Raw genomic sequence first — 24311 nt, 5'->3', positions numbered from 1 at the left:
ATATTCCACTTAATATCAAGAACTTAACCAATAATATATGTATGGGTATTAATAATCTACCTCAAATATCTGCTAATATATTCACTCACAAACAAAACCTCATTTCAGAAATTTTCATCACAAGTGATTATTTTAATTTCATCATATAAAAGCAATCGTCAAAATATAAAAAAATTGCAAAAATCGATCACACCGGACAACCATCAGAGCAATAGGTCATAAAATCCAACGCAATCTTAAAAGCATAGTCCCTGTTGTCTTACAATGGGCTGAAAGTTGAAGGAAGCATGAATCATATTTTCACATCCTCCCTGGAAGGCATGCAACAGTAGACAAATAAAACTGTTGATTTAAGTTGCGGAGGAAAAATCCTTTATATGGCCCCACCCTCATCAGGACTGTCCATTATCAAGAAATACATCATAATGGATTAAATTCAATCTTATGAATTTGTTGTAGGGAAATCTAAGTGAGCTATGAAGCAACCAAAATATACAGCGTTATATGCATTCTGTTATATACAATTTGTTTAATCACAAATTAATATATATATATATATATATATATATATATATATATATATATATATATATATATATATATTTTCTTCCATACAAGTGCTCACACAAGAGCTCCAAGTGGCCCAAGAGGGGTGGTGCAGCAAAAAGACCGGCAGAGCACTCCGGTTAATTTCTTCTTAACCACAAAAATGTTTGTAAAACAGCAGCACTCTCAGGAGGTCAAAAGAGAAATAAGTTTATTCAGCACAACGCGTTTCGGCTGACTAGCAGCCTTGGTCACGTGCATGATATATATATATATATCTTCACATAGAAAGACCAGTCAACATGAAATACATTAACCATAAATCCACATGGAAGCTCAAACTGGCCTATTACACATATAAACACACACACACACACACACAAACACACACACACATATATATATATATATATATATATATATATATATATATATATAGACACCATTCAGATACACAGTTGCATATAGAAATCACAAAATAAACGTTGATAATAGTATATATTTGTCAATCAATTGTAAGAGTTAGCTGCATAGTCAAGAAATCCACATTAACGATATCACATACAATTCAAATAATGAACAGCATCTACAGGCTTGTTTATCTGGCAATCCATTTGAAGAGAAGGCCTCACAGAAAAGAGTCAAAACATTGAAAAAAACACGTTAGAAAAAAGAAAGAAGACTACAAAACATGTCTCTGCCAAATATACCCGAGAAAGGAGACCGCCTGCACCCTTTCAAACCTATCAGTGGGACCTGAAAAAACAGTATTTCAGTATGTATCACTCATCACCAGAAACACCACAACTCCATGATAGTCATAGGTATACCTCGATTAGGAATTTCTTTCTGAGTAATTACCAACAGAAGGAAAGCAAACCTGATTTCAGGGAAGCCATTCACATACGGAATAGGCAATCAGTCCACGTCATAAGCTTTAGCAACATCAGGGAATAACATAAGTAGAACTGAAAATCAAAAAGCTATATAGATTCAAAACAAAGATCCTATAAAATGCAAAAAATATAAAATAAATAAACTGAACATAGATATGGGTCTAAATAGACATTGCATCAACCTATAATTAACAGGGACTATGCTTCAGAGATGTGGAATCCCTATAGCCCGACACCCAGGACATATTGTTTGGGGTCAAGGACAACAAGTTTTCCTGTTTATTTTGTCCTTAGGACAAGTAGACCCAAACCCCAGCAGCACAAAGCCTTTGGCGTCCAGTTTACAGTACCACATTATGGATCAGGGAAGAACACTGACTGCAGCTAAGGTAATATTTGTGTCCATATTAATGCTGTACAAGCTTGTATTTATAGTTATTTAATGCACAACTTTTATTACTATGGTGGGCACTCTAAGGAAATGTTTTAAGCTTGGACTGCACTACTGAGAGTGGTTCTATCATTATAATGTGTACAGATGTTTGCAAAGTTTAACAATATGAAGCTACATATAATGCTCCCAGAATGCTCTCTGATCAGATGCAAATATATGAAGAAGCTTGAAAGCAAGTTTGTTTCTTTGCTTTCAAAATAAAATATTATCAAAAAAGCAACTAGGAAAATAAGTTTTGCTAATCTACTGGGAAAGTTTAGGTACCATTTAATTGAAGAATCATTGAGTAAAATGTGTTGATGTACGCATGAAATGAGTGTAGTCATATTTAACAAGGTTATGGGGACCACAAAAATAAACAAGCATTAGCAAAGCCAATAGGTCTAACATTGGTGGTCAACCTTTCGGTTTTGTCAATGCGTGCCTTGTTTTGACATGGTTTTTGCAAAGCATTATTGTTGTGGGAGCTGCCAGACCTGCACTTTTATAACAAACATTGGCAAAAAGAAAAGAAAATTGGTCTCAAAAAGCACACATTGCTCAGAAGTCCCCGACACTAAACAAAACTACTTTGTGTGCAGATATGCTCACTGTGAAAGAGCAGAAAGCTGTCACTCACAATGAAGACAGCAATAAATAGATAAAGAGGTAGAATTTTAATTAAAACAAAAGGTCTGGGTTAACCTCGGCCCCAATTAGGGGCAAAATTCTTAAAGAAAATCACAAAAGTGCACTTATTGTATATGTCCTTGCGTTAGTACTGATTTATCACTTTAGTGAATTTACAGAAGTAGGCCAGTAAGTCGTACTCATAGAAAATATGTGTGAACTGCATTTTAGCACAAGCAAATATGCATGCGTAGATGTGCTCAGGCGAATACTTATTGAGCGTTTACAAGTTTACTGTCCTCTAACCACTTTTTTTTCCCCCCCCCCACCGCTAGAATAAGTTTTACTTCTGCCCTTGTCAGGAGTAAATTTCAAACCTTTCTCAAAATCAACGAACAGCTGGTGAAAATCCATGCAAGTTAGAAGTTTTGCACGGATTCAAATGGGCATTCCATCTCTGGAACTATTGCCCACCGCTACTTCCAACCCCAGTATGTGATCTGTGGAAAGGTGGCAAATGGAAATTGCTAGTATTTAAACTGTACTATTGTATGAGCCCTGGCATAGTCAGAGAGGCTATTATCATAACTCATATAATGAAATTGCTGCCGTAATTTGTCGCAGCATTAATTGACACCAATAGGGCAAATGAATTTTTTACAGGGCAAGTAGATTTGTGATGCAGCCTGTCCCATAGACAAATAGATATTTTGTTAAACTCCACACCCCTGATGCTTTTAAGAATACATTGGAAATGATGACATATTGCTCTGGTGGCTGTAGGTTTTGATCAATTGTTGGTGATTTTTGTACATGTGGTATATTTATATGATTGCTTACGTACAATGAAATTAATATAATCCCTTGTGATGAACATTTCCGAAATTATATTTTATTTGTGAATGAATATACTAGCAAATACTATAAAATTAATATAATTCTTTGTGATGAAAATTTCTGAAATTATATTTTGTTTCTGAGTGAATATACTAGCAAATACTTTGAGGTAGATTATTAATAACCAAACATACATTGTTGGTTAAGTACCTGATATTAGGTAAATAAGTTTTTTTTCTACTTTGTAGTCAGCTTGACCTAAACTATATAAATAACACAAAAGGGTCCCAAATTATGCCAATCACAGTTGGCAGTGACTCAATTATCTCACCAAGGTTCCCAGGTTTTTGTTATGTTTTATAGGGCAATACCTGGCCTTATATACTGCTTCCTTCAAGTGGGAGCAACGATCCATACCTCTGTCGACTGAGGGCACCTAAGGCAAGTACCAGTACATTCCATTGTCTTCCTTTGCAAGCAGAAGTCACGCCCCTATCAGAGATTGGTAATCTTTTGGACCCCCTTAATTCTCCATCATTCCCACAGTTTGGTCTAACTCCATTGATCAGTCAACAGCTGGAGACAGAATTAACCAGATATTGCCAGAAAGTGTGGATTATCAGGCATTCCCATACTATATGGACGAAAGTACTCTCTTCAGCCTCACATCAAGTACAGGCAGTAGACTGTCCTCTGCCCATTTTCCACAGGCTTTCCCGTGCATAAACAAAGTCTATGAAAAAGTTAAATTGAAACAAGCAAATCACTTATATGCGAGGGGCCATTTGGATTCCAGCCGGTCATCATCCTCCAGGGGTTATATACCCAGTGTAATTGGAGCAGAAGAAGTGGGTATGGTGTGAGAAACACTAGGGGTCTAACAGCGCATAGTGTGTCCTTCTTACCATGAGGGTACAGTGTGATCTTTCAGGGAGCTTACCTAGGAGGGACGACAGATCTGTTGGCTTTGTCGTAGGGTATGTTGTGCTTGTAAACGCCTGCAGAATTGTGAGTTTTTAAAATGAAACTACTCCCACACAGTAGCAACAGTTTTATTATGGTCTTCATTCTACATCTCCTATCTTGGACAGCCCAATAAGAACTCAGGCCTTGGAGCCTTCTTAGACTCCCAAATCTGTCAGCTGTTTATTCTGCCAGAGAAGGTCACCTGTGTAAGTTTACCTCCCCGTCCTACCTGTCAAAGGCCATCCTATTCATCTACACCTGCAAGTCTAACTATAGGAAGGCACATACGTAGCCACGGGCTGTATCAAGGAAGTGAAGGGGCTTCTTATAGGGATAATTTTGGAGTGTACAGCGTAGTCTCAGGAGTGCAATCTTTTTGTGAACAGCAATCTTGCCCATTATGGCGGTGCATGTGCCAGCAACTTAGTTTGACCACCAAGAGGGAGACTAAGTTGAGGTCCAAGCTTCTCTGCTGGCTAGTCCATCTCAATGTGCAGTCCGGGATATTTTAAGCCATCTGTCAAAATGTACAGTTTCAACTGCTTGTAAGGCCAGTTCTGTTTAAGAGAGCTGCTGGCTCTCAGCCTTGCCACCTCCCCGTATCAATCTAGGATCTTCACTGGCTTCAATCCCATTCACCAAAGGTATCTGAGAAAAAGGAGCATATCGTCTACATATAGGGAGACATGATTATCAATGTCCCCCTTCCATTGAAAGCCCTGCACCAGACCATCCAAAGACCGAGCTAGTGGCTCTACGGTCAATGCAAACAGCAGGGGCTGCGCAGGACTGCCTTGACAGGTAGCTCTCTCTATGTGGAAGGATTGTGACAGAGCAGCACTGAGACAGACTTGAACCCATGGTTTAAAATACTTGGCTTTAAAAAGCACCAAGAAGAAAGGGCAAAGGTTCATTTTTGTGAGGACTTGTGAGCAGTAGTCCAAGCTAAGAGGGTCAAACGCCTCCTCAAAGTCCACTGTGTACTGGAGCCAGAACATTCGTGCTTTTGAACCTTGGGCAATTGCACTGGTCTCAGGGAGCGCTGCATGCCTCCACCCCACACAATTCCATTATGTTCAGAGTATACTAACAAGGTAATTACCCTGACTAGCTTATTTGCTAAGATTTTGGCAAGCAGTTTGATTTTGGTATTGATTTGGGAGTTAGGGTGCTACAATGGGCAATGATTAGGCCACCAGCTAGGTTTAAGCAGGACTGAAACCACGACACAGCATATATCAGTCAGAAGAACACTGCCCAGCACAGTTTCATTAAACAGGTTCAAAAAATTAAGTACCGGGAGACAGGTGTGTGTTTTTTCTACAATTAAAGCAAGAAGTCATACAGACCTGATCCTTTACGCAATTGCATGCCCTGATTGCCTTTAACCCTTCTTCCAATCTGAGAGAAGCACCACATTGGCAGAACCCAGATCAGAGCGGCAGCAATGGTATCTGCAATTGACAGGGAACTGTTGACCCGCACTCCTAAATTATCATGGGCAGCCACCATGACACTGGGGTCCTCCTCAAGATATGGCAACCAATAAAGGAGTTTGCTGGCTTTGTCGCCTGCCTCATAAATGTGGTACAAAGAGGCGATCAATGCAAGTTTAGCAGCATCTAGATTCACTGTCCCAGCTAAATCTTAGCAAACTCAGCTGATGAAGCATTTTTGCATTGAGTTTACACCTCTTTTCTGAATTGAGGAGTTTTGTCTTAAAGAAGGCAATTGCCCCATCTCATTCCCTAGACTTACCAGAGAGATGTGCCTTTGCCTTGGCTCAAGTTACCACCTTGCACGCCCACAGAGTGCCAGCAAAATTGACAGATATCCATAACGCATAAAGCTTCATCCTTCCTCTCTGCTTATGACATATATGCAACTCCAGGAGGAGTGATCGGACACTCCTCTCAGAAGGACACAGAACATGAATACCCAAGCTAAATCTGAACCAAGGAGTACGAAATAATCGAAGTGGAAGAAGGACCACTGAATAAAATGGATATGCCTGCTCTCCTGTTTTGCCAAACCCACCATGTGTCACACAATGCCAAAGAAGAGGCCTAAATAGGGAGAAGATCGAATCCCCAGCTTTATCCATGACAGCGCTAACTGCATCATAGTGCTTTTTGTTTCTTATAGCGGGTGGGCAGCACTGAGAATGGTAGAGAGGGTGGGGTGGTTAGCACAGATTAATGTTTAAAAAAAGTGCTATCACACAGCCAGGGCTGGCGGAGGGAAGAGGTAACAGACAACAGGAGGGTGGGGTAGAAGAAAAGAAGCAACACAGACAAAGCTGGGAATTTGGGAGGGTAATAAGCAACATGGACAAGAGTGGGGGGTGCAAGGGGAAGAATAACATGGCCCATTGGGCAGAGGGAAGAATTAATGGGAGGTGTAGGGGGAAAGATGCAATACAGATGGGAACTATAAAGAAAGATAAACAGTACCTGAATTGCAGCGAGCAGAGGATGGATGTCGGAAGAACACTAATTAAAGTAAATCAATAAGTACTTGGTCCATGCTCCAAACCAAAGCACAGGAAGTGACATCGTCAAGCGCTGGACAAGTAGGAGGTAGCGAATAAGATTGACATTGAAGACAATAAATGGTAAACAACAGACAGGCCCATAGCCACTATAATAACTTTTGGTGTTTTCTGAGGGGGAAATAGGGATAGAAAGCCCTATAAAATGAAGATTTATAAAGATACCAGTGTCAAGGTGAGGTGTGGATTAAACAGTGAATGCTCTGCAGAGTCTGACATTAATGTATGGGGGTGAGACAGTGTTATGTCCTGGCGCCGCTCTTTCCAACACTATACATAAATAATTTGGGTAGGGTGTTGCAGGAGGGTTGCAGAGATTTACCACAAATCAGGCATCACCCTGTTCCACCCTCCTTTATGCTGATGATGCAGTAATTCTATTGGCCTGCAGTGAGCAATTAATGCTTTTGTGGGTTTTATGGCAGACCTATATCTGAGGCTAAAATTGGGGAAAACTTTAATCATGAAATGTGTCCCTAAGGTTAATAAATCATGGGACTTTAAAGCAGGGGAAACCCTTTTATTTCAAACTAATACTTTTTCGTACATAGGAGTACTGTTTCACAACCTGACAATCAAATTAGGATTCAACATATATTACTGTGGCATAGGATCTGAACTCTAGAAGAGGCCTTCCTAAACAGGATGGTCGCTTTCAGATTGACTATCGCTGGACCGAGCTGTGGATGTTCTAAGGCTACAGTATATTAAGACATTTTTGTTACGCTTGTTAAGACAGATGTTTTCACAACTCCAGATTCCTCAATTAGCATCATTAAGGCTAAGTTATTAAAGCTCTGCAGGAACCTGCTAGAAGAACGGTTCTGTAGAGAATGTTAAAGTCCAGTGTTATTTACAACCAATTGTTGTTAACTTGTGATGGCCTCCAATGCTATTTAGGACACGTTCACAACCCAGAGCACAGATGTGTCCTAATTTCGTTCTGGTGCAACACTGTTCATTGACTTGTTACCCTTCTTAAGATTAATGATCGGTCTGTTATACTGACTCAATTTCTGTGTGACGAATATTCAGAACCAGGCACCTTGCACCTTATGTTCTTTTGCAAACATTATGTTGCACTGAGGGAGTAATATGTATTACTTCTTTTAAAGGGACATGAATTTTCAGCACTGTAGGCCAGCTCCTATTTTTCTCCACTAACTTTGGACATTACCAATTTGTTGTGCAATAGCAACTCATATATGGCAGACAGTTACGATTCAGAAAACCAGTGATGTTGTGAGTTTTTATTGTATATTTTAAGTACTGTATATATTTTATCGATACATTGTTTTCTTTAACTGATCTGGAATGTATTTTATTGTTGTGCTTTATGGTTTTTATCTAAACCAGATAAAGCTTAACTGGTTGGTTGATTGAGTGATAAATGTAACTATTTAAAAAAAACATGAATTAATTTACAAATATATACATAACATTTAGTAATATATAAGGAGAAACTACATAAGTACAAGCAGTTACTTTAGGTGGGATCTTCATTAGCTCTTTTAAAAGAAAATACTTTTAATTTAATTTAAAATATTTAAATCAATAAAATATTTATTGCAAATTTAAGTTAATATCAATATCCAATTTTTTTATTCAGTTCAACATTTAAAATAAGTATATAATTTAATTTTCTATTAATTATGAAATTATTTTTTATTTGAAGTTCAATAAACTTTTTACTTTCTCCTATACTTTACCATTGGAAATGTCCTCCCTGTGGCTGAGATCTCTGCTTACTTGTGAAAAGGAACTAGTATAAACTTTGCTTTGTAAATTTGGTTCCACCCACTAGTGTCAGGGATTGGGAAGTTGTAAGTCTAAACTTTGTAGTAAAATTACACTTATAAAGAGTGAACAAGCAAAAGTAGTGAATTTACTAGAAACTGTAAGAGTAAATTTACACATGTCAATTTACACACCTATAAATTTACCTTTGTGAATAGCCCACATAATGCATATGCAGGAGACATTGGGGAGGTCAGGACTGGCAAAAAATAAATGATCTAAACCAGTCAGATGAATATGTACAATTTCAGCAACATTGTAAGCATACATCTTTCCTTGTCCCCTCCCTTCGCCTTCAGTGACCTTTCTTTCAAAAGCATATACCATATAGCTGTGCATAGTTGACTGATCCGTAAGATATGGAGGGTGAACACTTTTGAATAAATCTGTTTAATTAGGACACACAGCAACTGCGTAAAATGTTACAGATATGTTGTGTTCAATCAGAAAGCAAACAAAAATTAATGTAAATAAAATAAAACAACCAAAAAAAAAAAAACAGAAGCAAATGAAACATGATACAAAAACCCATGGCAATGAACACTAAGAAAGAAACAATAGCAAATTAATTGTAAAATAATCACATCGCAAACATTTGAACACACATTTACAAATACTGTCAGACCTAAAATGGCCATTCGCATTTTTGTGGAACGGAAACTGTCAAAGAAACCACACCCAAGCTTTTGGATGTTAAACAGTCCCCTTCAATCAAACACTAATACTTGAATATGATTGATCACTTTCGTAAAAATATGCAATAATTACATTAAAGTGCATTGTGCTGGTCTTAAATGGTAATTAATATTGTACACAAACACAAAAGTAAAAAGAAGAAAAAACATCTTACTGTAGTTGATGGGCACATGTTCAGGATGGCGTGGTTCTTTCAATTTGAATGACACATCGCCAATGTTAACTGTGTCACCTGTAAAACATAAAGTCAGCTTTAGAAACAGTACATCTAGCACATGAAACCCCACAACTTCTGCAAACCATTTTATCAGTATAGTGATAGAGGCCACCGAAAAATCTAAATAGTAGTCCTTCGATATCTTGAGTCAATTCTACGCTGTAGAAAGATGCTAGAGGTTATATTAGTAGTCATTCATTTAAATGTTTTTAGTAAAACCATTTTCACAACTTTTCATAGGAATAAATGTACAAAGGAATTTTAAGTTAAATGTGAAGTAATATCACAATTACTTGGTGCAGTAATACAATTTTCTGACTTTTTCTTAACTTGAGCCTTTCAAATTGTTTCAGTAAAAATAAATTCGCCAGTGGTTTATTTTGTTACAACTTGCATCTTGCCTTCAAAATAATTGTTACGGTGGACTTGAGTATTTGTCAATGTGCTCCCCCTCCAAGCCATCAATTCCAGCGCAAAGTCATCCTACATTCCATTCCACTCCAGTTCACATACATGGATATCTTATAGGTAGAGTTTGTTAGTTAATCGCTCCAATCCCTTCATGCATTTCTGTGGGGTATAATAAGAAATTTACCACATCCTTTTAACTTCAATTGCTTTTGAAGCACCTTTCACCCATACCTGTTACTTTATTAGGAATATAGAACTATATCTGTCTGGTTGTTCATTTCCAAGCTGGTAATGCAAATGACTAAGGGCCAGATTTAGTGTTTCTTGGAGTTTCTCCTCATATGGTAGAGGAAATTTCACCAATGACTTTCCACCCCAATTTAGTGTTCCCTGCAGATACTGCAAGATTTTTCTTTCCCATCCAACTCTAAATCAGTCCCAAATCCCCAACGAGCCACTCCTGTTCTTTGAATATCAGGATGTTTAATTTTACTCTCAACGTGGGTAGCCTTGCATTATTTTCTAGAATATCTTTTGTTGCACTAATTTTCTAACTATATTCATTATTGTCTAGAGCTCTCCATTTCTGACCCTGTAATCCTTTTCTTGTTGGTTGCTATGGATTCTATCTTCCTTTGGGTCACCATCTTTGAAGCTGCCTAGATTATGACTTGCAATGCCCCTTTCATAGCATTCGGTTGCTTATTTTTTATTTGCTCCACAACCTGCGATCTACAAACTGGATCTTGAATAAATATGTAGGTGTGGTCAATATCCAAATTCTAGGCATACATCCTTGGGGGGTTTAACCGCTTGGGTGCCCGGGACGTAACGGGTACGTCCTCGGAAGCACTGCTCCAGTGCCGAGGATGTAACTGTTACGTCCTGCCCCCGGCCCTCGGGGAAGCGCTAACGAGGGCCTCCCATCCTCCCCTGGGCAGGGATGCAAGGGAAATCAATTTTTTTTTTTTTTACAGATGGTTGCGACCCCTTATGCAAGGGTTACTCCCCTGGTGTGCAAATTTATTTTAGGTCCTCCTTGGGGGCAGATCAGCCTATTTTAATTAGACCGATCTGCGCCCAAAGGGGCCAGAAATCACTCAGCCCTAGGGATTTCTTTTTTTTTTTACAGATGGGGAGAGAGCCCTTAGGCAAGGGTCGCTCTCCTGGGGACCAAATTTATTTTAGGCCATTTCTGCCCCCCTAGGGACAGGTTGGCCTATTAATTTTAGGCCGATCTGCCCGAGGGGGTGCAGACACCACTTAGGCACCAGGGATTGGTGTGTGTGTTTTATTTGGGGGAAGGGCAGCCCCTTGGGCAAGGGTCGCCCCCCATGGGGGCACATTATTGTTGGCCATTTCTGCTCCCCTTGGGGACAGATCAGCCTAATTTTGTAAGGCCCATCTGCTCCCAAGGGGGGGGGGGCAGAAAGCCCACCAGACACCAGGGAAGATTTTTTTTTATTTTTTTTAAAAGAGGTTGGGGGTATGGCCATAACCCCACTCTAATTAAAAGGAGACAAAGTTGTCCTGCCCACTTGTGGGGAGATGGGGCAGTTATCCCTGATCTACTCCCGGGGAGGGCAGAAAGCCTAGCAGATGCCAGGAAATATAAAAAAAAAAAAAAAAAAAAAGTATGGGGGCGATGGGTACCAACCAGTATGGGAATGGTTATGCCCTCCCCCCCCATCTGAAGGGGGGAACAGTCTTTCAGCGCACCCCCCACACACTAAAAGATCTTATCCCAATGGCAAGCAAGAGGACATTTGATTATTTTGGGTTTTGGTTTTACATTTGGGCCTTGAGAGCTTGTCTAACCTCTCACAATCGTCCCACTTGGAATGGTGAGGGCTGCACTTTTTGGAATTTGGGACACTCGCATGTAGAAAAATGTACAGGACCTAGACACATCTGAAAACTAAACATATGGGTGAGTCCAGGGTGGTGTGCTTCACATACACCCTGCACCATTCTCTTACCCACAATGCCCTGCAAACCTCCAACTTTGCTTGAAATCACATATTTTGCCCACATTTTTGTGATGGAACCTTCCGGAATCATCAGGAATCCACAAACGTCCTACCACCCAGCATTGTCGCATCTATACCGATAAAAATTCTGCCCTGTTTTTTTTTCAAACTGCCTTTTTGGACCTGCTTTGGTTCCCCCTCAATTTTGACATTTTTTGGCTCTTCCCTGTCACAGGCACTTGGCCAACCTACACAAGTGAGGTATCACTTTTATCAGGAAATTGAGGGGAACGTTGGGTGGTAGGAAATGTGTGCCAGTGCTGTGATTCCACACAGAAAAGTGGGGAAAATAGAATTTTTTGCTAAATTTGAGGTTTGCTGTGGATTCTGGGTAAGAAAACACTGGGGGATCCATGCAAGTCACACCTCCCTGGACTCCCTCAGATGTCTAGTTTTCAGAAATATCTGGGTTTGATAGGTTTCCCTAGATGGCTGCTGAGCCTGGGACCAAAAACGCAGGTGCCGCCTCCCGCACCCCCAAACAAAAACAGGTACTTTTGTATTTGATCATTTTTGCTGTGTCCACATAGTGTTTTAGGCCACTTCCTGTCACGGGCACTAGGCCTACCCACACAACTGAGGTACCATTTTTATCGAGGGACCTGGAGAAATGCTGGGTAGAAGGAAGTTTGTGGCTCCCCTGAGATTCCAGAACTTTCTATCACCGAAATGTGAGGAAAAAGTGTTTTTTTTTTGCCAAATTTTGAGGTTTGCTCTAGGATTCTGGGTAACAGAATCTGGTGACAGCGCCACAAGTTACCCCATCCTGGGTTCCCCTAGGTGTCTAGTTTTTAAAAATGTACAGGTTTGGTAGGTTTCTGTAGGTGCCGGCTGAGCTAGAGGCCAAAATCCACAGATAGACAGTTTCCAAAAAACACGTCAGATTTCCATGGAAAAATGTGATGTGTCCATGTTGCATTTCCTGTCGCAGGCATTAGGCCTACCCACACAAGTGAGGTACCATTTTTATCGGAAGACTTGGGGGAACACAAAATAGAAGAACAAGTGTTATTGCCCCTTGTCTTTCTCTACATTTTATCCTTCCAAATGTAACACAGTGTGTAAATAAGACGTCACATTTGAGAAATGCCCTGCAATTCACATGCTAGTATGGGGGCACCGGAATTCAGAGATGTGCAAATAACCACTGCTTCTCAACACCTTATCTTGTGCCCATTCTGGAAATACAAAGGTTTCCTTGATACCTATTTTTCACTCTTTACATTTCACCAAATGAATTGCTGTATATTCGGTATACAATGAAAACCCATTGCAAGGTGCAGCTCCTTTATTGGATCTGGGTAGCTAGGGTTCTTGATGAGCCTACAAGCCCTATATATCTCCGCAACCAGAAGAGTCCAGCAGATGAGAGGGTATATTGCTTTCAAAGATCTGCCATAGATGGAAAAAGGTATACAAGAAAACGTGGACAGAAACGGCTTTCTTTCACCTCAGCTAAAAAAAAAAAAAAATATTGAAATTGTTACTTTCTGTAGGAAAACCTTGAAGGATCTACAGAAATGACCCCTTGCTGAATTCAGAATGTTGTCCACTTTTAAGAAATGTTTAGCTGTCCGGGATACAGCATCGGTTTCACGTCCATTTCTGTCACTAACTGGAAGGAGGTTGAAAGCACAAAAATTAGTAGAAATGGGGTATGTCCCAGTGAAATGACAAAATTGTGTTGAAAAATGCGGTTTTCTGATTCAAGTCTGCCTGTTCCTGAAAGCTGGTAAGGTGGTGATTTTAGCACTACAAACCCTTTGTTGATGCCATTTTCAGGGAAAAGGCCACCAGCTTTCTTCTGCAGGCAGCCCTTTTTTTTCCCATTTAAAAAAAAAAAACGAAATGTAGCTGTATTTTGGCTAATTTCTTGGTCTCCTCCAAGGGAACCCATAAACTCTGGGTACCTCTAGAATCCCTAGGATGTTGAAAAAAAAAAGACGCAAATTTGGCGTGGGTAGCTTATATGGACAAAAGGTTATGAGGGCCTAAGCACGAACTGCCTCAAATAGCCAATAAAAGGCTTGGCACCTGGGGGGGAAAGGCCTGGCAACGAAAAACTTAAGGGCTATGTCATGTCCTGACAGGATGCAGTGAGAAAAATGTTTTGTATCATTTTGATAAACCTATTTATTAAACTCTTTATGATGGCAATAAAATGAGTAGTCCCATTGCCATGGCTGTATTGAGACTATTTTATCGGATATTCTAAAGATAAAGTGCCTACACAGTGATGTTCTCAAGAATAAATGAGAAAATGTACATCATTAGAGATTAAGGTGGTCATTCTGACCTCGGCGGTAAAAGGCGCCTACCGCCGGTCAGAAATCCTCCATAATCCCGCCGCGGTCGCGGAAACCCGCCACGGTCATTCTGACCCGCAGAAGGCAAACCTCCGAAAATCCGACCGCCACAACAGACCGCCAGACCAGCGGTCGGCGGAAAGGTGGAGGTGACCAAACCTCCACCGCCACGCCAACAGAAATACGCCCATCCCATTACGACCCACGAATCCACGCGGCGGTCATTCAAACGCGGTATTCCATTGGCGGGACACACCGGCGCAGTCAGAATACACACAAACGAACAAAACTCACCCACATTGGACGATTTGAATCCCACACACCTGATACACATACACACACCACTCCCACACACACAATACAATATAAAACACCCACCCACATCACCCACAAACCCCTACGCTTAAAAATTCGTAAAGAAGGCAAGAGCGAGACACCAGCATCCAAAACATAACAGCCACAGCCACTCAACACCATCACCCACACACTATCCACACACAAAACAACACACACCACCACACTCAACTCACTTAAATACACATACTCCACCCCACACATCATACACACCACCCCATGGCACCCCAAAGACAACCCCGCTTCACAGACGAAGAACTCAGGGTTATGGTGGAGGAAATCGTTCGTGTAGAGCCCCAGCTGTTCGGCACACAGATACAATACACCAGCATTGCCCGGAGGACGGAGCTATGGCAGAGGATTGTCGACAGGGTGAACGCAGTGGGACAGCACCCCAGAAATCGGGAAGACATCAGGAAGCGATGGAACGACCTACGGGGGAAGGTGCGTTCCATGGTATCCAGGCACAACATCGCCGTGCAGAAGACTGGCGGAGGACCCCCACCTCAACCCCCACAATTCACATCATGGGAGGAGGAAGTCTTGAACATCCTGCATCCTGACGGCCTCGCAGGAGTCGGCGGAGGAATGGATACTGGTAAGTTGAAGCTTCAATACTGCTTCCCCCCCACCTGCATGCCAAATCAGACCCCAACCCTCACCCCCATCCTCGAACCCCACCCTCACCCCCACCCCCACCCTCACCCCCACCCTCACCCCCACCACCATCCTCACCCCCACCACCATCCTCACCCCCACCCCCAGCACACCTATTCCCCGCCAATGTCTCACCATCACAACCCACACATCCCAAAACCTAGGCCTGCATGCGTCCACTAAGCATGGACACCCATCACCAAAGCATGCCCAATGCATATACACATCCCCCCCACAAGCCACCCTCACCAAAGCCCCCACACACGAATGCCAGCACTTGGGGACACGGGAACCCACAGATACACCCATATGCCACACATTGAAACTATAACCATACCTCTATACCCCTGCAGGACCCGACCGTCAACACACCGCGGCGGAGGGGCCAGAATTATCCACACCCCCCACCCAAGAGGCCGTCAGCGATGACAGCAGCTCTGTCGATCTGGACACCGATGACCAGCTCGGACCATCGGGGACCTCTGGACAGTCGGTTCCCCTCACACAGGCACAGGCCACTATAGACCCTAACCCCTCTGGGAACACCAGCACAGCTCCCACCCAGCGGGCCCATGCCTCTGTCTCCAGGGCGCGTCAATCTGCGGTGTGTCTACCACTACAGGGCACCCAGGATAACCCACCACCCCAACAACAACAGGGACCTGGGGGCAGTGGTAGTGGGCACACCGGCCAGGGGGCAGAGGCCCAGGGAAACAGGGCAACTCGGCGGGCAGCTGTGCGACAGGGGGGGGAGGAGAGGCCCAGGGAACCCACTCTCCACGAGGTCCTCACCACCATCATGGGAGCATACAACCGCTCCCAGGAGACGATGGCGACGGTACTGGCCCGGTTCCAGGAGATCCAGGTGCTGCAGGAGGAACACTATCGGGGGTACAGGGAGGACATCCGAGCCATCAACACCACCCTGGTTACCATGGTAGGGCTGCTGCAGGACCTCGTAAACAGCAGGGCGGACACTGAACAACACCCAAGGGCCCCTGCCACTAGCCGGGACCAAGAACAGCCATCCACCTCCGCCGGCGCTAGTGGACAGGAGGCCCCCGCACAGCAGCAGCCCACCAGACCCCCACCTCCTGCAGGAGAAGAACCACCCCGCAAGAGGGCCCTGAGATCTCGCAAGACAGAGTAGGATGTCAAGACCCCCGCCAGCAATGGATACCACCTGATGTCATCCCACTGTCCCACATTGTCACCCTGTCCATCCTCGAACTGCCCATGCTCCATCTCTCCACAGGCCTCTGGACAATGCACCTGTGTGACTGTTACTCTGGACTCTGCCATGGACATTCCTTCACCATAGCCCCCACCCACTTGAAACCACCCATCCCATTTTGAGCACTTAAATAAACACCTATTTTGCACCAAAATATCAGGAGTCTGGCTGTGATTTCAATAGATTGTAATTGACATGACAGTGCAAATATGTCCTTGTACATGGTGAAGTCAACAAACAGCTGCCACAAAGCTGTAGTCCATGGGGAAACGAAGCACAGGACTCGTAGTGGGGACCCCAGATCTGAAATAGGGAGGGAAAAGCCAAAACTCAGTCATCATACACTGGGGCAAATAGACAGGCAGCAGAGATGCTGCAGAGTAGTTAACATTTACTAAATTATCTTTGAAATGTTACCTGTGTCCTATTGGAAGTACTGTTCAATGATTCTGTCCCTGTTGTCTGTTTCAGCCCCGTCGTCTTCCTCCTCGTCACTCTCCTCAGGTTCCACCGCTGCCACAACACCACCGTCTCGACCATCCTCCTGCAGGAAAGGCACCTGGCGGCGCAAAGCCAGGTTGTGAAGCATGCAGCAGGCCACGATGATGTGACACACCTTCTTAGGTGAGTACATTAGGGATCCACCGGTCATATGCAGGCAGCGAAACCTGGCCTTTAGGAGGCCAAAGGTGCGTTCGATCACCCTCCTAGTACGCCCATGGGCCTCATTGTACCGTTCCTCTGCCCTGGTCCGGGGATTCCTTACTGGGGTCAGTAGCCACGACAGGTTGGGGTACCCAGAGTCCCCCACTAGCCATACACGGTGTCTCTGTAGCTGTTCCATCACGTAAGGGATGCTGCTATTCCTGAGGATGTAGGCGTCATGCACTGACCCTGGGAATTTGGCATTTACATGCGAGATGTACTGGTCAGCCAAACACACCACCTGGATGTTCATTGAATGGTAACTTTTTCTGTTCCTGTACACCTGCTCCCTGTCTCTTGGGGGAACCAAAGCCACATGGGTCCCATCAATGGCACCAATTACGTTGGGAATATGTCCAAGGGCGTAGAAATCACCCTTCACTGTAGCCAGTTCGCCCACCTCAGGGAAAATGATGTAGTTCCTCACGGATTTCATCAGGGCAGACAACACTCTGGATAACACCTTTGAAAACATGGGCTGAGACATCCCGGAAGCAATTCCCACGGTTGTCTGAAATGACCCACTTGCCAAGAAATGGAGTACTGACATGACCTGCACCAGAGGGGGAATCCCTGTGGGTTGGCGGATGGGGGACATCAGGTCGGGCTCCAGCCGGGCACACAGTTCATGGATAGTGGCACGGTTAAGACGGTAGGTCAGGATAATGTGGCGTTCTTCCATTGTCGACAGGTCCACCAGCGGTCGGTACACGGGAGGATTCATCCGTCTCCTCGCCCAACCCAGCGGACGGTGCCTAGGAAGGACAACATGGAGCACACAGTCAGGCAACCCACAGGTACGTACTCACAGCTAGCACAGTATACGATTCTCTATGCAGTGAATGGCGTGTCTGAGTGGCTATGCAAGGCCTAGGCCTGTGTGACGCAGTTGAAATTGAGCCATGTGGGCCCTGGAAATGGCGGCTGCCTGACCTGTGAAGTGTGACAATGGGATGTGAGGTCAATGCGCTGGCGTGGCACACCGCGGCGGGCGGCGGGCGAAGACCGCGGCGCGAAGCCGCATTGGTTAACATTGAAGCCTATGGGTTTCAGGAGCCAATGGCGAAGGGCGCCGGCGGTGGCGGGACGCACCGCCGCGGTACGCACCGCCGCGGACGTGACCGCCATTTTCTATCTACTTATCCACTTGCGACTTGAACTTTCACAGGAGAGGACCTATACTGCAAGTGTTGCTGTGACCTCGGTCTGGAAGGGACAATGGCTGCTGCGACTGGGGAAAGGGCCCCTGCCTTCACTGGAGAGGAGTTGGAGAAACTTGTGGATGGGGTCCTCCCCCAGTATGCGCTACTCTACGGTCCTCCAGACCAACAAGTGAGTTTAATTCTATCTGGATTTGGGGCCACTGGCTGGCTTGGGGGCCTGGCGGGGATGGGGGGCATGTTGGGCCTGGCGGGGGGCCTGGCGGGGATGGGGGGCATGTTGGGCATGGCGGGGGGCCTGGCGGGGGGCCTGGCGGGGATGGGGGGCATGTTGGGCCTGGCGGGGGGCCTGGCGGGGATGGGGGGCATGTTGGGCCTGGCGGGGGGCCTGGCGGGGATGGGGGGCATGTTGGGCATGGCGGGGGGCCTGGCGGGGGGCCTGGCGGGGATGGGGGGCATGTTGGGGCTGGCGGGGGGCCTGGCGGGGGGCCTGGCGGGGATGGGGGGCATGTTGGGCCTGGCGGGGGGCCTGGCGGGGATGGGGGGCATGTTGGGCATGGCGGGGGGCCTGGCGGGGGGCCTGGCGGGGATGGGGGTATGTTGGGGCTGGCGGGGGGCCTGGCGGGGGGCCTGGCGGGGATGGGGGGCATGTTGGGCCTGGCGGGGGGCCTGGCGGGGATAGGGGGCGTTGGGCCACTGGAAAGGAAAATGCTGAGTAACTTGAACGTGGTATTTCTCCCTCCCTGTACGTGTCACATAGGTCCGCGCCCATGAGAAGATCGGGATTTGGCGTGCCATCGCCAAGGAAGTCCGGGCCCTGGGGGTCCACCATCGACGGGGCACCCACTGCCGCAAGAGGTGGGAGGACATCCGCCGCGGGACCAAGAAGACCGCCGAGTCTCTGCTGGGGATGGCCTCCCAACGTAGGCGGGGTGCCTGCCGTCAACTGAGCCCCCTGATGTTCCGGATCCTGGCGGTGGCCTACCCTGATTTGGATGGGCGCGTGAGGGCAGCACAGCAGACACAAGGGGGTGAGTCCAAGCATTATCTACTCTGTTGTTGCGCAGTGGAGGTGTCTGGGTGGGGGAGGAGGGCTGTGGGTCCCCCTAGGCCAGGGCGATATCTGTAGGCTGGGCACCCCCGTAAGCCCCTGTGTCCCCAGCCACCACCCTCAGTAGTGTGTCAGTACAGCCATCCCTGGGCCGTGTCATCCATGGGTGCAGTTGTCAACTCTAGGCGTGTAGGGCATGTTCCACGGAATGCGTAGCGGACCCCAAGTGCGCAACTTAGTGCAGGGGGCATCTGTGTCTGTCATGTCCGCTAACTGTACCGGAGATCCATGTAATCAATATCCCTTTATTTCTCTCTCCCCCCCCCCTTTTTGTTTGTCTTTCTGTGCTTGTGTGCATCAGCATCATCAGGCGGAGGAGAAGTGGCATCGGGGCAGGAGGGAGCTGCATCTCACATGGCCCAGGAGGGCCATGCCACAGAGTCAGACTGGACCAGTGAGACGGAGGGCGAGGGGAGCTCCACGACGGGGACGACTGGAGCCTGCAGCGACACGGACACGTCCTCGGAAGGGGGCTCCCTTGCGGGGGTGGCACCATCCGTGCCCCCCGCCATTACAGGTACAGCCGCCACCCAGCGCACCATCTCCGCCCTCCCAGCAGCCCCTCCGCGTTCGCCCCGTGCCCGCTCTGCCAGGAAGCCGGGCATCTCCTTCGCCCCAGGCACCTCAGGCCCTGCCCCTGTTACCCCCGCTGCCCTCAGTGAGGAGGTCATTGACCTCCTCCGAACGCTCATTGTTGGGCAGACTACCCTTTTGAATGCCATCCAGGGGGTGGAGAGGGAGGTTCATCGCAGCAATGCGTACCTGGAGGGCATTCATTCGGGTCAGGCTGCCCATCAGCGATCGTTCCAGGCTCTGGCCTCAGCACTGACGGCAGCCATTGTCCCTGTCTCCTGCCTGCCTCTACTAACTCCCTCCTCCCAGTCTCCTGTTCCTCTGCCTGTCCCACCCACACCATCAGACCAGCCTGCACACACCTCAACACCCAAGAGAAGCTCATCCAAACATAAGCACCACAGATCACGCAGACATTCACACACGCAACATTCCGATGCAGACATGCCAACAGTCACTACCACCTCTGTGACCCCCACCTCCTCGTCTCCCTCCTCCCTCCCTGTGACGTCTACACTCACACCTCCATTCACCTCACCATCAGCCAGTGTTTCCATCACCAGCACACCCTCCACTCCAGTCCGCACACGTGCAGTCACCACCCCCACTGCCATTTACACGTCCCCTGTGTCCTCTCCCACTGTGTCTGTCACCCCCTCTTCCACACCACACAAACGCAGCCACCCACCCACCCAACAGCCATCCACCTCACGACAGCCTATCCCTCCTGCACCTGCACCCAAAGACAGCAAACGTGACTCACCTACAACCACATCCTCTCCCTCCACTCCCATTCCCACTGTACCTACCACTCTCCATTGTCCCAAGAAGCTCTTCCTCGCCACTACTAACTTCTTTCCTGACCCTGAGCCCCCCCCTCCTTCTCGTCGGGGTAAGAAGAGCACCTCAGCCACCACCAGCCCTGCAGCCCCCTTGACAAGGGTGCAGGGGTATTGGAGCCCGCCAGCCCGCATGTCTGGATCTTCGCCCAGCAGCAAGGGGACAGCCAGCCCACCCCCTGGGAAGAGGAGCAGAAGGCGGAAGGGGCGCCGCAGGAGCCCGCCTTCTACATCCCCCCCGGACACCACCCAGAGACAGTCACCAGCCACAGCTCCAAAGGGAGGAAAGGGCCACAGGCCGACGACTAAGGAGGGCAAGGGCAGCAAGTTGGAGAGGTCAGGCAGCAGGCCTGCTGCCCAGGAGGAGCCCACAACCCCCATAGCCGCTGCCCCGGGAGGAACCGGCACAGCTGCCCCGGGAGAGCCCACCAGCCCCATAGCCGCTGCCCAGGGAGGACCCAGCCCAGCTGGCCAGGAGGGCCCCACCACCCACAGCCCAGGTGGGCAGTGAAGGAGCACCATCCCCGCTGCCCAGGAGGGCACCACCAGGCATTTAGCAGTTGGCCATAGACCGTCCGCCGTCTCAAGAACCGCTGAACTGGGCCCTTCAAGGCAAGAACCGCTGAACTGGGCCCTTCAAGGCAAGAACCGCTGAACTGGGCCCCGCCGTCTCAAGAACCGCTGAACTGGGCCCTTCAAGGCAAGAACCGCTGAACTGGGCCCCGCCGTCTCAAGAACCGCTGAACTGGGCCCCGCCGTCTCAAGAACCGCTGAACTGGGCCCTTCAAGGCAAGAACCGCTGAACTGGGCCCTTCAAGGCAAGAACCGCTGAACTGGGCCCCGCCGTCTCAAGAACCGCTGAACTGGGCCCTTCAAGGCAAGAACCGCTGAACTGGGCCCCGCCGTCTCAAGAACCGCTGAACTGGGCCCCGCCGTCTCAAGAACCGCTGAACTGGGCCCTTCAAGGCAAGAACCGCTGAACTGGGCCCTTCAAGGCAAGAATCGCTGAACTGGGCCCCGCCGTCTCAAGAACCGCTGAACTGGGCCCCGCCGTCTCAAGAACCGCTGAACTGGGCCCTTCAAGGCAAGAACCGCTGAACTGGGCCCTTCAAGGCAAGAACCGCTGAACTGGGCCCCGCCGTCTCAAGAACCGCTGAACTGGGCCCCGCCGTCTCAAGAACCGCTGAACTGGGCCCCGCCGTCTCAAGAATCGCTGAACTGGGCCCTTCAGGGCAAGAACCGCTGGCCCTTTGGCAGACGTGGCAGGGCAGGATCTATCTCGGGCAGGGCTGCAGGATGTCCTCTGGCCAACTTGCCTCCTCCAGTGGCAGTGGGGTCTGTTATGGACTGTATGGACTGTGGCTTTGCTCTCCCCAGGATGGCCCAGTGGGCAGGCCACCCACTGTATGGACTGTTTGGACTGTGGCTTTGCTCTCCCCAGGATGGCCCAGTGGGCAGGCCACCCACTGTATGGACTGTTTGGACTGTGGCTTTGCTCTCCCCAGGATGGCCCAGTGGGCAGGCCACCCACTGTATGGACTGTATGGACTGTGGCTTTGCTCTCCCCAGGATGGCCCAGTGGGCAGGCCACCCACTGTATGGACTGTTTGGACTGTGGCTTTGCTCTCCCCAGGATGGCCCAGTGGGCAGGCCACCCACTGTATGGACTGTATGGACTGTGGCTTTGCTCTCCCCAGGATGGCCCAGTGGGCAGGCCACCCACTGTATGGACTGTATGGACTGTGGCTTTGCTCTCCCCAGGATGGCCCAGTGGGCAGGCCACCCACTGTATGGACTGTTTGGACTGTGGCTTTGCTCTCCCCAGGATGGCCCAGTGGGCAGGCCACCCACTGTATGGACTGTATGGACTGTGGCTTTGCTCTCCCCAGGATGGCCCAGTGGTCATGGAGTCCCCTCGTGGATCTGGCGTCGTGTACTCAAGTGGCTGAGGTGCCCCCCCTTCCCTTCCCCCTGAGGTGCCTGTCCTATTTTCTTTCTGATGCCCCTGCAGTGTTCTCTCCGTGGAGTTCTTGTCGTGGGACTGGGCCTTGCCCCTTTGCACAGGACCCCTGTGATCCACGGACAGTGGTTGGACTACATTTAGTAGCTGTATATATTTTGTACATAGTTTATTTATTTTTTGGGATTAATGGCGTACATATTTCAATATATCTGCCCGTTTATGATCTCTTCTTTTGGTCTTTGCATTATTTCGGAGGGGGGTGGTTTGTGGGTTGTGACAGTGATCTGTGGGAATGCATTGATGTGTGTGTTGTAGTGGGTGTGGGTGGGTGGGTGTGTGCCGGTAATCTTTTCCCTCCCCTGTGTCGTAGGTGCAGTACTCACCGATGTCTTCCGCGCCGCCGGGCGTGCTCCTGGTATATGAGGAGGAATAGGAGTGCGGGGATGACCTGTAACTCTGGCTCCATACTGCCGGAATCTCGCGTGGAGTGCGTAGAGGTGAGCGTTTTCCCGTTCGTAGTCTGTTTCCGCCGTGTTCTTATCGGCGGTGCTCCCGCCCCGGAAAAGGTGGCAGATTGGTGGGTCGTAATAGGGTGGGCGGTACTTTGTCTGCCGCCGGGCTGTTGGCGGGAACCGCCGCGCTGTTTGTTTGTACCGCTGTGGCGGTCGGAGTGTTAAGTTGGCGGGCTGTGTTGGCGGTTCCCGTCAGGGTCAGAATGCCATTTTTAATACCGCCGGTCTGTTCGCGGTCCGACCGCCGCCTCTCCGCCGACCGCCAAGGTCAGAATGAGGGCCTATGTCTTCTTGAGTCAGAATAAGTTAGAAAGCAAAGAAGCAAAGCAAAATTATAGAAAGCAAAATCATGGTTAGTGTTGGACCTGGCCCTTTTTTTCACAGCTACCCCCACAACTTTTGTCTTCTTCCTCCTATTTTGTCTGACCTGTTTTGTAGGCTTTAGGATTCTGGGCACTTTACCACTGATAACCAGTGCTAAAGTGCATATGCTCTCTGTCTAAAATGTATTGGCCATTGCTTTCTTCACAATTGGCATATATGATTTACTAGTAAGACCCTAGTATAGTGCACCAGGTGTGCCCAGGGCCTGTAAATCAAATGGTATTAGTGGGCCTGCAGCACTGATTGTGCTAGCCATTTGAGTAGCCCTGCAAGCATGTCTCAGACCTACCACTGCAGTGTCTGTGTTGGCAGTTGTAAATTGCTGTTTCGACCTGGCAAGGTTTTCACTATTGTAAGGCCTATCCCTCCCATAGGGTAACATGCAGATTTCCTTGAAATATCTTTTAAGTGTAATTTCCAATTGGGAGCAGATGGAGATGTGGAGTTTGGGGTCTCTGAACTCACAATTTAAAAATACATCTTTTGGTGAATTTGGTATTTGG

General features: G+C 47.5%; 1 protein-coding gene across 1 annotated transcript in view; it reads right to left on the bottom strand.

The window, feature by feature from the left end:
• VWA8 (von Willebrand factor A domain containing 8) overlaps window positions 1-24311 on the bottom strand; it is a 1423713-nt gene that overhangs the window by 1308272 nt on the left and 91130 nt on the right. The window contains exon 2 of the mRNA XM_069205432.1: window positions 9507-9584. Within this exon, the coding sequence (XP_069061533.1) occupies window positions 9507-9584 (78 nt within the window). The remainder of the gene's footprint in view (window positions 1-9506; window positions 9585-24311) is intronic.

Source organism: Pleurodeles waltl, chromosome 8 (assembly GCF_031143425.1).
Source record: "Pleurodeles waltl isolate 20211129_DDA chromosome 8, aPleWal1.hap1.20221129, whole genome shotgun sequence".
Taxonomy (NCBI): Eukaryota; Metazoa; Chordata; class Amphibia; order Caudata; family Salamandridae; genus Pleurodeles; species Pleurodeles waltl.
Note: the sequence above shows the minus strand (reverse complement) of the source record. Positions and strands in the feature narration are given on the sequence as shown.